General features: G+C 38.4%; 1 protein-coding gene across 1 annotated transcript in view; it reads right to left on the minus strand.

The window, feature by feature from the left end:
* The window catches only part of zgc:154142 (CUB and Tryp_SPc domain-containing protein), a 51,219-nt gene that overhangs the window by 11,152 nt on the left and 25,494 nt on the right, over positions 1 to 14,573 (minus strand). The window contains exons 9-14 of the mRNA XM_017463053.3: positions 10,932 to 11,072; positions 7,767 to 8,003; positions 6,893 to 7,078; positions 3,958 to 4,067; positions 1,925 to 2,025; positions 611 to 888 (exon numbers count right to left, since the gene is read on the minus strand). Of these exons, the coding sequence (XP_017318542.1) occupies positions 611 to 888; positions 1,925 to 2,025; positions 3,958 to 4,067; positions 6,893 to 7,078; positions 7,767 to 8,003; positions 10,932 to 11,072 (1,053 nt within the window). The remainder of the gene's footprint in view (positions 1 to 610; positions 889 to 1,924; positions 2,026 to 3,957; positions 4,068 to 6,892; positions 7,079 to 7,766; positions 8,004 to 10,931; positions 11,073 to 14,573) is intronic.

Below are 14,573 nucleotides of genomic sequence, written 5' to 3' on the forward strand. Positions count from 1 at the left end.
CCATGATATAGAAGTGCGGTGAAAAAAATCCATTCGAAATTTCAATTTGTCAATTTCAAATAAACTTTGTAAAAGCTGTGATTGCAAAGGTATTCACGCCCATTGCTATGATTAGTTCTGGTGTCAAATAATAAATCACATCAGAAGTCAAATAATTAGGTGAATGGTTTTGTTCCTGAAAGGCCTTCTCTAAATGTTAAAGTAAAAATCAGTGACCAGGTAAAGAGAGCATCAATCACAGAAACAACCAAGACAGTAACAAGTCCCTGCATTTTTTGTGACTATACATTATGTCCATAGACAGACATCTATTCTACAGCCCACAGAAGGAACGGTATGTCAGCTGTGTGACTTTACCTCACTCTGAAAATGATGCAATCAGCTATGTAAAGATTTATCAGCTCAAATGCATTAACACTTGATAACCAGCGGATGGCACTGCAGTCCTTTCAGAAATCATATACACGGGCCAGCTAGAGAAAGGAAACACTCTGCTCTATGATCATATGATGACATATGAATAAATATCAATTCAATTCAGATTTGTGCTGAGTCCAGTCCTTCATTTGCAGTCACACTGTGTTAGCATTAGCATAAATCCAGCATAAACCTGTTTCATCTCCCCAGCCTGTAGCGTAGCATTTCTTTCCTCCTGGAAGCATCTCCTTGACTGAGGGCATGCAGGCGAAGTCGATGTGCTCGCTAGGGGTGACCTCTCCGTCCAGGCGCACCAGGGCGATGTCAAACTCCACACTGGGCACTGTGGGATACTTGAAGCTCTCGTGGCGATAAATGCCTAGAACGCTGTAGCACTGCTCGCCTGGCTCTGACTGGGTCAGGTTGTGTTTGCCCAAGCACATCTGCCATCTCTGCATCTCATCTGCGTACCTGGAGAGAGATATGCATTGTCATATACACACTCTTGCATGCATGTACACACATATAGTTGCACTGTCTTCCATCCATCTATCCATTTTCTATACTGCTTATCCTACTTGGTCACGGGGATCTATGGAGCCTATCCCAGGGAGCCTGGGGCACAAGGTGGGGTACACCCTGGACAGGGTGCCAATCCATCGCAGGACACACACACACAAACATATTCACACACCCATTCATATACTATGGACAATTTGGAGATGTCAACCACGCATGTCTTTGGACTCAGGGAGGAAACCGGAGTACCCGGAGGAAACCCCCCGCAGCACATGGAGAACATGCAAACTCCGCACACACAGGGCAGTGGCAGGAATCAAACCCCCCACCCTGGAGGTGTGAGGCTAACGTGCTTCCGTAAATGTTAAATCTCCACACAGAAAACGTCTCCATATCAGCCATATATTCCATATATTCCTCTTTGCAAAATAACAATATATTGAAAAATATGCTTGCTTATCATTAGACTTCCATAGATTCCATAGCGCCATAGTTCCTGTGTATTAGCTGTTACTATAGAAACATTGGTATATTAGTATAACGCTAAAAGTTTCTGAATTAAAATACAGCCAGCACTACCGTTAGATCTGCTGTTATAGAAAATGAATCAACACTTTTTGACCAATCAGACCAAAATACTTTAGCTAACTGCTAGCTACATCATTTAAAGTACTACCACATCACTACTGGTAAATGTAGTTATGAAAATGTGTGATTAACAGCCATACTAGCGACACTACCGCTCCACTCTGTTCACAGTGAGCTAGGTTAACACACGGACAAGCAAGCAACTTTTGTACACTGTCAACTTTTCAGTTTTTTGCACCATTAGCTATCTTGCTTGCACATGCTATTACTGCTTTTAGCATCACATAAACACTTCTGTTTGAATTGGTCTAAGGTGAACTGGAGGCTGTAAGGTTCAACGCTGTACACTGAAAATGGCTACCGGATGGCTAACGGGCAAAATTTTATTTATTAGCGATACCTGATGAAGCAGTGTGCGGCAGTCAAAACCCAATTCTTATGGATGAGAGTGCCACCACATGTGTGGAAAAAGGCAGGCGTGGGAAAGGATTCAGGCCAAACCTTTAAACAAACAGACACATCGCATTATTCAGATATAATATATAATATATAAAAGGTTGTATTAGCACAGCTGCCTTTTTAAACTAACAGCAGCTACGGGATGCTATTAGAAGTGAATGGTTCACATGCATGATTATTTATGGTGAATATATTATTGATAATTTCTCACAGCACTGGAGTGAGATAAGTTAGAGACTGAAGCCTGATGGAGAATAGAGAATGTAATAATAATGAATATCTTACTCCGGTGGGGCGACTTAACTACTACACATGCTCTTGAGAATTAGTTATTTGATGTGATGATGACTCATGGCTAATTATTCATTTTAACCGGGGTGATAAGACGGATCTTAAAATATCATTTTAGATTTTTTTTTTTTTAACAGACATGCTGCCTCAAGTGCTCTTTTGTTCAATGCTGTCTCACTGATATATCAGTGTGTGCATAATTCATAGTTACCCAGTATATCTTATGTAGAATTACGATCATAAAATCGACCGACAAAATATTAAGAATTTAAGAAATAATAAAAATAAGAGGGATCATAAAAATGGCATGTTGTTGTTTATTTATTTCTGCCCTGAATAAACTATTTCACATAACAGATGTTTACATATAATCCACAAGTCACAATAATAACTGAATTTACACAAATGAACCAGTTCAAAAGTTTACACACGCTCGATTATTAATACCGTGTGTCGTTACCTGCATGATCATCGACTGTGTTTATGTTTTGTGAGAGTTGTTCATGAGTCCCTTGTTTGTCCTGAGCAGTTAAACTGCCCACTGTTCTTCAGAAAAATACTCCAGAAGAATCCTCCACATTCTTTGCTTTTCCAGCATCTTCTGCATCTTTGACCCCTTTCCAACAGTCGGTATATGATGTTCAGATCCATCTTTTCACACTGAGGACGACTGAGGGACTCATACACGACTATTACAAAAGGTGCAAACATTCACTGATGCTCAAGAAGGCAACACGATAGATTAAGAGTCGGGGGGGGGGGGGTAAACTTTTGAACAGCATGATCGGTGTGAATTGTTATTCTTTTGTCCACTGGGAAACTTCTGAAGGGCGGTACTTTTGTCTAAATCTCTTTAAACAAAATAATAACTTGACAAACATCAGCCATTTTGTTCCTTCTTGTTAGTTATTCTCAGATGTAATTTATCTATAAAACAATTTCTGTTTAAACAAGCACTATATTCTGGACTTAAAAACGTGTTGTTGTTGTTGTTGTTGTTAGTAGTGGTAGTAATTTATTTGGAAGTTAAGAAAAATCATCTGTATTTTCTATTTTTGTTTAATTACAAATAACCGTAAAGTCAATCGAACACATTTATATATAAAGCACATTTACAAACAACCGCAAGTTGACCAAAGTGCTGTACAAAAACAAGCATAACCAATAAGGAAACATTAACATGATACAGGCCACAAGCATAACAAAACAAAAACAACAACAGCAACAACAAAACAGAAAGTAATAGGAATAAAACACACACAAGGGGTTCATGTCAAGTTAAAGCCAGTGAAAATAAATGAGTTTTAAGGATGGATTTAAAAACTGAAAGAGCTGACACTGCTCTAATGGATACTGGTTGTTCCAGAGCCTAGGTCCGGAATATGCTTTGATCTGGACCTGGGGACAGAAAGCAGTCCAAGATCCCCAGATCTAAGCGATCTGGATGGAAAGTTTCCAGGAAATAACAGTAAGTAACATTCTGCTTTAATGGAAATCTGCTCCCTTACAAAGTTTTCTCACATCATTGATGTTATGTTGTATCTTAAATCTGATAAATAATCACTCCACTACACAGGTCACTCCAGCGTATTTGTGTTTGGTATCACAGTGTCTCTGAGGCATGTGCAGAGGAAGTGTGAGGTGTATGTGGGCGGGGTTGTGTGTGAAGACTTTTGGCTGTACCTGCATGGACACTTGCCAGGGCCAGGAGTGAGGTTTGGCTTGTTCGCCGTTCACTATGCGAGCGTTCACCATGGGGGGGACCTTCGGCCTTCCGCACGTCTCCGGCCAGTCTGTAGGAGAGCGATGAGGAGAACGCAGGGGGTAAATATTAGATTTCAGGATTGCTTTTTCCTCAGTAGACTGTCATATAATCATAATTGATTACATGAGAGAACTGTGATATAAAAGGCACAGTATTGTTATTGTGGATATAATATTATTATTCATATAATATTCTCAGGTAGACAACACTGTGGAGCAGTGTCCAGATGTTCCAGGATGGAGGTTGTCATATTAGTAAAGCATCGCAAAATAGTTGTATTGTAATGTGAGGCTGCTGTTTTATTCTCTCTCCTACACACATATATATATATATATATATATATATATATATATATATATATATATATATATATATATATATATATATATATATATATATATCATAATATTATAATATCTATATTTTTGATATGGTAATGAATGACATCACACTTTTTAACTATTTAATGTGGTGGGTATTACGTCCTCGAGGCAAGCTAGTTCCTGTTTTCACTTATTTTAGAGCAACTATAAACATTTGATTCCTCACTAGTTGATATTGATAAGATTTTTTTTTTTTTTTAATGCAGCTGGTCTTGTTACTGAAAAAACAGAGAGCACATAGTCCTCCATCCTGAAGATTTCCCATGGTGGAAAACTTAAGCACTGACACTGGAGACTCCTTCCCTAAATGTTCAACACCCCCCACCACCCCCCTTTTTATTATTAGCTTTAGATTGTGTGCAAAATTCCCTGTGAAATAGCTGTTACTATAGCAACAACAACACATTCGCTTAGAATAAATGCATAGAAAATTATAATCAGTCAACACGTTCGGACCAATCAGATTCCAGAATTCATCATCGTTGTGCTATAGATTGTGATAAATGGTAAGGCACTTATTATGATTATATATATATATATATATATATATATATATATATATATATATATATATATATATATATTGTTCCATAAGAGTGACACAATCACACTTCTAAGACAGTGATGATCAATTTGCTAAGGTTTTGGCCAAACTCAGATCATTTATGTTGTACGTTTATTTAATCACTTAAAACAGAATGAGGTGGGAATCTGGGATCCTTTTTTCTTACAAAGAGCTTTTCTCAAGGTAGCTTTCATTCTTTCTAAGTGATTTAACCTGAAACTGAACTTCAGGTCCATTCGCATACTAAATAGCCTACTGCTAAATGGGGGGAAAAAGAAAAAAGAAAAATCATTATAGAAACACAGATAAATCACTAAGTCTTTTTCGCTGCACTAACAGCACTAAAGACTATCTGGATTGTATTTTACAGCACTGTGTGTGGATTGCAGCCTGCATTTAGAATGTCCTGCAGCTGTTTCTGGAGCTGAAACACACAAAACAAAGCAAATTGTTCTATTTTTTTCTGAAATTATTTTTCAAGCATTTGCCAAAGATGCCGTTTTCCTCATGGTGACTAGACAAAAGGCCAAAACTGACATATATCCTTATCACATTTTGACCTATTAAGGGTTAAAAATATGGCTACATGCACACACAAACACACACACACACACACACACACACACACACACACACACATACACACACTCTATGAATGCACTTACGACAAACCCTAACCTTCACCCCAACACACACATTCACACATTACAGACAATTTGGAAATGCCCAACAGCCAACAACGCATGTCTTCGGACTGGGGGAGGAAACCAGGCAAAACAGAGAAAAGCAGAAACATGGAGAGGACATGAAAACTCCACGCACACAAGGCGAAGGGAATCGAACCCACAATCCCGGAGGTGTGAGGTAAATGTGCTAATCACTAACGACCCCTAACTATCCTACCACTATCTATGGGAACATGAGGAAGAAATAATAAACACGCACACACACACGCGCACACACACACACACACTCTCTCTCATTAAGTCAACAAGGCCACCTGAGACCATGCAAAACAGCTGCTGAATCCCTGCAGGGCTAAACTCAGCATTGCGCAGAGGACACGCCCTTTTCCACACTGGATGTTGTTTCGCTGAGGGGAGTCTTGACCTTAGATGAGCTTGAGTTGGTACACTCGTGTGAATGAACTTATAAAATGTTAATGAGTACAATGCTGTTTACATAAGTACGTTTTTTATTTTTTTTATTATTTTTTTTTTTTAATTAAAACTCACACAAAGGAATAGATTAAACATATATCTTCAAGGGTTTAAATAATGCAAACTGTTTTGTTTTTTAATTTTTAAATCAAAGTTATTTACATCTATAATGCAGGATGTATAGGAAACATGGCCTTTTTTTTTTAACATAATAATGCTCCAAACACACGCCTCATCTCTTCTTTATCTTTACCTTTTTGTTCACGCATAAATGATGCAACAACCTGTAACTCAGCAAGAAACAACTCATAAGCTCATTCTCATGTTACACATGGCCTCTTAAAACTATGTATATGTATAAAAGTGTCATTCCTGAGTAAATCGCACTTTTTATGCAAATACCTTCAAATTAAAACTGGAGACTCCTTCCGTAAATGTTGAATAAACATCTCGTCACAGAAAACTATGCTTTTATGCTATTATCAACAATTATGTTTCTCTTTGTTAAATAAAAGCACATCGTTTACTAATAGTATTACCATTATTTAGAAAGACCACCATACAAGTGGTTACTATAGAAACGATTTCATATTAAAACGAACACATTAATATAAGCCTGTGATTTGAACTACAGCCAGCGCTACTGTCAAAAATATAATGTTATAGAAAATGAATCAACACCTTCTGACCAGTCAGATTTCCTGCGTAAGACGCATTAGTGTGAATGAAACAGTATCAGGCATACCGATAGGGATGTCGTCCCATGGGTTTGGTGGTACAGGCGCTTCAGTGGGAGCAGGAAGTGTGGGATCGGTGCTCCAGTACGCTCTGAATCCTTTCTCCTCCTGGAAGAAGTCAGTATGGAAACGCATCACCAGCACGTTTCCTGTCGTCTTGATCACTGGGGGGAGATTGTCCCCACAGTAAGGACCTGTAATGGTATGAACATGCACATCAATGAGAAACTTTATCGGATGAGGATTTGAAACAGAGATACGCACTGTAAAGGTTTCGCCTTAGTTACACAATGTAGAAATAAGTAATTATAAATATAATAATTATCACGCTTCTTTTGTTCCTTCTGTTCCTTTTATACTTGCTCTAATGTTTATAATAATTCAGTCTTAGTAAAAAGTGGCCCTTCATAGGATATTTGCCTGTGTATATGTCTTGCTTTGTCTCTTTTACCTTTGCCTGTGTATTATTTTGTCTAATTTACCTGTTGTTTTGTCTGGTTTTGAAGTCTTAAGGCTTTTAAATGTAAGCTTATTTTCAAAAAATGTCAATTTCACAAAAATACCAGCTACATTTATTGGTCAAACATACCATGCAATGTGATTTTTTTCAAAATTGTGATTAAAAATAACCTCTTCCTTATACTTCTAACAAAGCAATATTCAAAGTCAAATTAATCTTTGTGGAATTTTTCTAGAAAAAGCCCCCCCCCCTTGTAACTGTAAAAATCATATAAAACATAAAAATTATTTTTAAAAATTGTCTCAGAAAGTAAAAGCCAGTCGGCAAATGAAACGTGCAAATCATGCAAATTAATTGATTCTATTATTATTAGTATTATTATTACTACTACTACTGCAGTAGGAAGTGAAATCAATGCTTACCATATTTCTTAGCGGTGCCATGTGCTCCATCATAAATGACCACGTTGTCAAGGCATGAGCTAAACAAGATGCTCGCTGCCTCCAAGTCAAAGTGGGTGAATGTCAATGTGATGGTTTTGCCCTCAGGCACCTGCACCCTCCACATACACTCTCTGTTGGGGGCGTAGTTCATGGGCCAGTTATCAGACTTGATGACTCCAGAGTCCTCACTAGAGAAACCACCACAGCCTTGGATTTCTGAGTGGGGGGAACACAAAAGATTTGACATGGTGTGAGAGTGAAGTGTGAAGTGTGTAATGAAACCCAGATAACACATCAACAGCACTGGAACAAGCCTACACTGTTACCAATATCAGTGTAAGAAATAAGAAGATGACTGCAAGGAGACAAACCTCACGAGTGAAAATTGATCTTTAAAATGTTAAGAGAATGGAATGAAGAAAGTCTTAATCCTTACATTATTTCTTATAGTTATCTGTAGAATGAAGAGTGAAATTACAGTGTAATATTAGTGAAACTGAGCACATATAGAGTAGTTGGACAGAGAGCTCCAATATGCAGTACATAAATTCCTTCTGAACAGAACTACAAAAAATAGTGGCTATAATCATAGCATGAGACCAGCACCCGCTGCCACGACTGCTGATATTTCTATCCCGAACAGGAGACAGAGGTGGGAGGAAGTAATCATCTCTTTATTTAGACATATCAAATATTCAAGGTGGATATATAGAGCAAGGATGCGAGATGACAGATGAACACGGTCATAAAAATCATGAACAGTCAAGCTAAGTTCAAGGAAAGAGCAGAAAGTACAGCTCTAGGAACTAGAAACACGAAAATATAGCGATGAAGAACAGCTAGGAGCTGCAGAGTCATGAATTACAATTGCCTTATGGAATTTAAAAGACTTTACAAACCACAAACAAGCAAAATGAGATATACGCACAGGTAAATGCGACAAAACAGGACATATACATAAGTAAATAAGACAAAAAGAGACATATACATAGGAAGACAAGACAAAATGTGATATATACAAAGACAAAAGGAGACATACACACAGATAAATGAGACAAAACAAGCTGTACACACAGGTAAACAAGACAAGACGTTTTTGTTTCATTTACCTGTGTGTTTGTCTTGTTTTGTCTCATTTACCTGTGTGTTTGTCTTGTTTTGTCTCATTTACCTGGGTGTTTGTCTTGTTTTGTCTCATTTACCTGGGTGTTTGTCTTGTTTTTCTTTCTTCTGTTTATTCTTTCCCTGTTTTTTTATCTTTCTTTCTTTCTGCGATTCTTTCTGCGATTCTTTCTTTCTATTTTTCTTTTTTCTTTCTTTCTGTGAATTATTCTGTGATTCTTTCTTTCTGTGATTTATTCTGTGATTCTTTCTTTCTTTCTTTCTTTCTTTCTTTCTTTCTTTCTGTTTATTCTTTCCCTGATTTTTTCTTTTATCTTTCTTTCTTTCTTTTGGGGTTTCTTTCTTTATTCCTTTCTGTGATTCTTTCTGTGATTCTTTCTGTGATTCCTTCTTTCTGTTTTTCTTTCTTTTTTCTTCTTTCTGTGATTCTTTCTTTTTTAATAGTAGTAGTAGTAGTAGTAGTAGTAGTAGTAGAAAACAATAGCCTAGTAACAATAACTCATATATGATCATATATGACAACTGTCCATTTCTGACTGAGAGTTAGTTAGTTGGTGCCTTTTTCCAAATTTGACCTTGGGTATGAGAAAGGGGCTACATAAATAAAAGTTATTATTATTATTATTATTATTATTATTATTATTATTATTATTATTATTATTTGGTGTGCTTATGGTAATCTTATTAAATAAGGCTCAAGTGTTACTATTCAAACATGAGGCGTTTAAATCTGCTCTGTATTGTGAAAATGAAGTGCTACAAAACACAGTTTTGTTCTCTTCCACTGAAAAGGAAACTACAGAGAGAATTTTTGTAGAGTATCAAAACACGCTGTGAAAACAGCAGCACTAGTCTATGTTGGTGCAGTGTTAGATCTCTCAAAATATGGACCCCCCCCACCACCCCTCCCCCTGCTGGACAGAGGGGAGTTTAAAGGGTCTTTTGAGGCTGGAGCAGAAAAACACGTCCAGCTAAATCCAGCTATATTTATATTCAGTGTGAAATATAGCTTCCTAAGCTGCTGTTTAGGTGGCGCGGGTAGTCTGTATTTATTAGCCTTGACACAGTAGCTGTAAGGCACGGTGCCAGGTGAGAACCGCAGTAAAGACTATAAAGTGAAATCTCCACGCAGGCATGTTCAATCAATCTGTTTATTGAGGCTAGGTAATCTCCATTCTCCGGCTCTGTCTGTGAGAACGTTCAGCAGGGAAGCTGCTACAGAAATGTACTTAAGGCCACAATGAATGTGCTGCCAAATGATAGTAATCTAGTGCTTCCTGCTCACAGCCGATAGGTGTAAATAACTGTTCACAGCCTTCTGATATGTACCCCATATCAGAAGGGGGGGGGGGGGGGGGGGGGTTATCAACCACCACTAGTGTGTAGCATCCACCTGGATGATGCAATGGCAGCCATAGTGCACCAGAACGCCCACCACACACCAGGTGTTAGTGGAGAGGAGAGAGTGATGTAGCCAATTCAGAGATGGGGATTATTAGGGGGCCATGATAGAGAAGGGCCAATGGGGCTATACACATATTCTTTTACGAGAAGTATCCTGGGATTTTTAATGACCACAGAGATTCAAGACCTTGGTTTTTTAACGTCTCATCTGAAAGACAGTGCTGTTTATACAGTATAGTGTCCCAGTCACTATACTGGGGCATTAGGTTACACACAGATCACAGGGTGAGCACAACCTACTGGCCTCACTAATACCACTTCCAGCAGCAACCTTAGTTTTCCCCAGGAGGTCTTGCATCCAGGTACTGGTCAGGCTCAACCCAGGGAAACCAGGCGAGAATGGTAAGGAGATATGGCTCTGGCAATACAGTTCATGGATACAGACCTAGACACACAGGCACCACCAATGCACAGATACACACACACTCACACACACCCAAATCCACAGCTGATGGTATGACCATGAACAGATGCCCCAGCGGGACTCAGCATTAGGTGGATGGATGTGTGTGTGTTGTGTGGATGTGTGTTGATGTAGGTGTGAAGCAGGTATTTTACCAGCTATGTCCTCTGCGTACACAGCCTCCCACCTGGCAGAGAAACCACGGTCAGCTAGCCGGCTGTCAGACTGGAAATTCACAGCAATCTCGTTGCTGACACTGACGAGCACAGGAGGAAGTATGAAGCCGCAGTGTGTGCCTGAGACAGAGCGAAAGAGACAGATCAGTTAGACAGAACCTGCATGCACTCATCAGCACTTTAAAGACATGAATTTAAGTGAAAATTCAATTTACACATTTTTTTTGGAATCCTAGAACCGCCAAGCTGACACTGCTGGGCACTTGAACAAGGCCCTTAACCCTTAACTTCTCAGTTATATTTAAAATAATAATAATAATAATAACAATAAAAAAAAAGAAAAATAGAGATATTTGCCAGTTGCTCTGGATAAGTGTGTCTGCCAAATGCCTTGAATGTAAATGTAAAATTCCACTTCCTAGTTCCTGGTTTTTGTGACATCATCAGCAGACATAACAAACAATACATTTCAGAAACATATCTTTTGACTTAAAATATGAAAGCTCATCACATGAAGATGAAAAGGACGAAGTGACACAAAATTTCACCCTTAATGGGAATGTACAAATCAAAGTGAGCTAAGGAACCAGCTAGACGACGTGCTATAAAGGGAATGTGGCTTCTTCGGGATGTATTTCCACTAGCGGAGCAACAATAAATAGAACATTTGGCCATTTTGTCTCTGAAATCTCACTTGCTTGATATTAATTTCTCATTTGTAGAACTATTGCACTCACAATCGTGCGACCTATAGCTTTGAGCTTAAATTTATAACTATAAAATATTCATTCTTATCGTTTATTCATTTTTAAAAATGAGATAACATAACTTATGTATGATGAATGCTGACATTATTGAACATTTATAGAAGGCGTTTGGGGTTTCAGTACTTTGTAACCTTCAGGACGTAGAAGTTTGTCCTTTGCAGTTTCTCGGTTACACGACAAGCTGTATTTTTGTCAATTAATCTTATAAATTGCAAGAGAGAGAAAAAAGAATACCTGGTGAGGGAACAACGATTTATGGTTGCTATAATGGAAGTGATAAGAGAAACTTGTTAGACAGCATTAAGATGTATGATGTGTCACTTCTTAATATATAAAATGTGTAGTCTTTGGGAAGAGGTGGGATAAGAGGTGGGATAAGAGGAATAAATCACTACACTATATGCTGGTAAAGGAAAATAATCAAGGACAGGGTGGGGTTAAGTGTTTAAGTAGATGCCTAAAACATGCTGTTTCCCATAATCCATTATTCTTTAATTGTATTTTTTTATTTTATTTTAAATCAAAAACATGTCATTATAGTTCATATTAATTTAGTTAAAATAGAAGAGTTATAGTTCCTCCTAATATTATGCTATGTATTATTATTATTATTATTATTATTATTATTATTATTATTATTATTATTAACTAGCACATTACTGTATTCAGTCTGAAGTAAGTATTACACGATTGCTGTACCTATTAAAATGCTGAGTAATTATTGCATGTTACTATGTACTTTACAATCCAATATGTAATGTATGTATGTACCTTATAAAGACAATTTAATAGCTGCACTGTAAAACAAAGTGCTACTCAGTCGTAATTCAGGACAATAAAGCAGTAGCAATACTTCAATAAGCTCTCCTGATGATATTGTAAACCATGATAAGAGACTTGTTTAATAATCGTGACTGTAAATTGTATAACAGCACATGCCAAATTACGTGCATGACAGTGTATTCTGTTTAGGAGTGTGTCCCTGTGATGCTTGCTTAGTACAGCATGATGCAACCTATACACACACATAGACACACACACACACACACACACGCACACTTCCAAGGACAAACTGCCACCGCCAGTGAGCCGTAGAGCCGAAACAAGCTTGTACAATATGTGATTTTCTTGCCACGCCGTGGAAGACGTTTTCAAACTCTATTCACGTAAACTGTCGAAACTGAAACTTGTGCTCTGCATCGCAAAATGTGTTTGATGCCAATTATAAAAGAAGTGCATTTCTGTTCACTGTCATACTCTGTGTCATACTGTCATACTGTCATACTCCCCCCCATCACCACCACCACCACCACCACCGCCTCTTCCTGTTTCTTCCTGCTGTGTATTTTAGCTGACGGAATCTAGCGAAGAAGTCCTTGAGAGAGGTGTGTGGATAAAACACGTACAGGCTCTCTGTCCTTCTGTAGCTCAGCAATAAGGGGCAATAATTTACACCTAGCTAGCTCATTGCCTCTGTCTTCCTCCAGGGACTTTACAGTCAGATGACTTTACAGCTCCTGGACAAAGCAGGAAAAAGGGAACAGCAATGCACTAGAGTCTCACACATCAGAAACTCAAAATACTTTTTCCATCCACGAAGCATGGATAGCATTTTTACCAGCATAGGAATGTACAGTCTACTTATATTTATGACTGCTCCTGGTTTGGTCGCTGTTCTGTAATTGGCCACAAGCTGAGTCGTGTTTGGAGCTTCAGTGCAATTTGTTACTCATTAACGCATGTTGTATGAAAAGGAGTGTGATTTTAACACAAATCCGTACAGATACAAAGCAAGGATAAAAAAAAAAAAGAAAAAAGCTGAACCGTGCGTGCCACCAAACCCATAGGACGTCATCACTATCTCTGTGATCAGTACTGTTTAATAAGGAACGTGCTGCTATTGCAAGAAATGATCAACAACAGGGTTGAGTGATGTGGCCAGACACAAAATTGAGTCACCATGAAGTTGATTATTTTCCTGTAACAGCACAATCCTGAAGTGAACCCCTCGGTGCGGAACTAATAAAAGTCCATGGGGTGGAGTCGGACCTGATCTAGCGCCTACTGTCTGTGTGGGGTCAAACCAAAAATCCAATGGAGTAGAGTAATTTGTGTGGAGTACAGTAATTTGTGCTGTACATCATTGTGTAGGTTAGGATTAGGGTGTAGGCTTGGATAGGACGTTTTGGATCAGGTCCAGCTCCACCCCCTGGACATTTAGTTATGCAGTGAGGACTATCTCTTTTTATTTTTCTTGAACTATCTCTTGAAGTAAATAAAACAAACAAACCAAAAAAAACATCAAAACAAAAACGTTGCGTGTCATGTTAACAAAAAACTAGAAAATGCTAACTCTTCTGTCCTGAAGAGTGTCTGGTACAAAAATGCTGACACCGGAGAGACTCCTTCCATAAATGTGTAATAAACACCTCCTCCCAGAAAACTTCACTATATCAATGAGTCTACGATTTGATTTATTAAATAACAGCAGACTAATAATATAATGATTTTTAAAGCCAGCACACTGGATTTAAACTTGAGATTTGCCATGCATCTGGCACTACTGTCAAAGTTATAGGAAATTAATCGACTTTCTAAACTTTCTCACCAATCAGAATTGAGAATTCTAGGACAGCACTGTGATGCATTTTAGCATGACTGAAGCGATCCATCCATTTTCCAGACCGCTTATCCTACACAGGGTCGTGGGAAACCTAGAGCCTATCCCAGGGGATACCCTGGACAGGGTGCCAGCCAAAACACTAATCAGCCTACAATGCATGTCTTTGGACTGGGGGAGGAAACCTGAGTGCGCTGAGGAAACCCCCAGAGCACAGGAGGAACATAGGGCAGA

The sequence above is a fragment of the Ictalurus punctatus genome, chromosome 3, assembly GCF_001660625.3.
Source record: "Ictalurus punctatus breed USDA103 chromosome 3, Coco_2.0, whole genome shotgun sequence".
Lineage (NCBI taxonomy): Eukaryota > Metazoa > Chordata > Actinopteri > Siluriformes > Ictaluridae > Ictalurus > Ictalurus punctatus.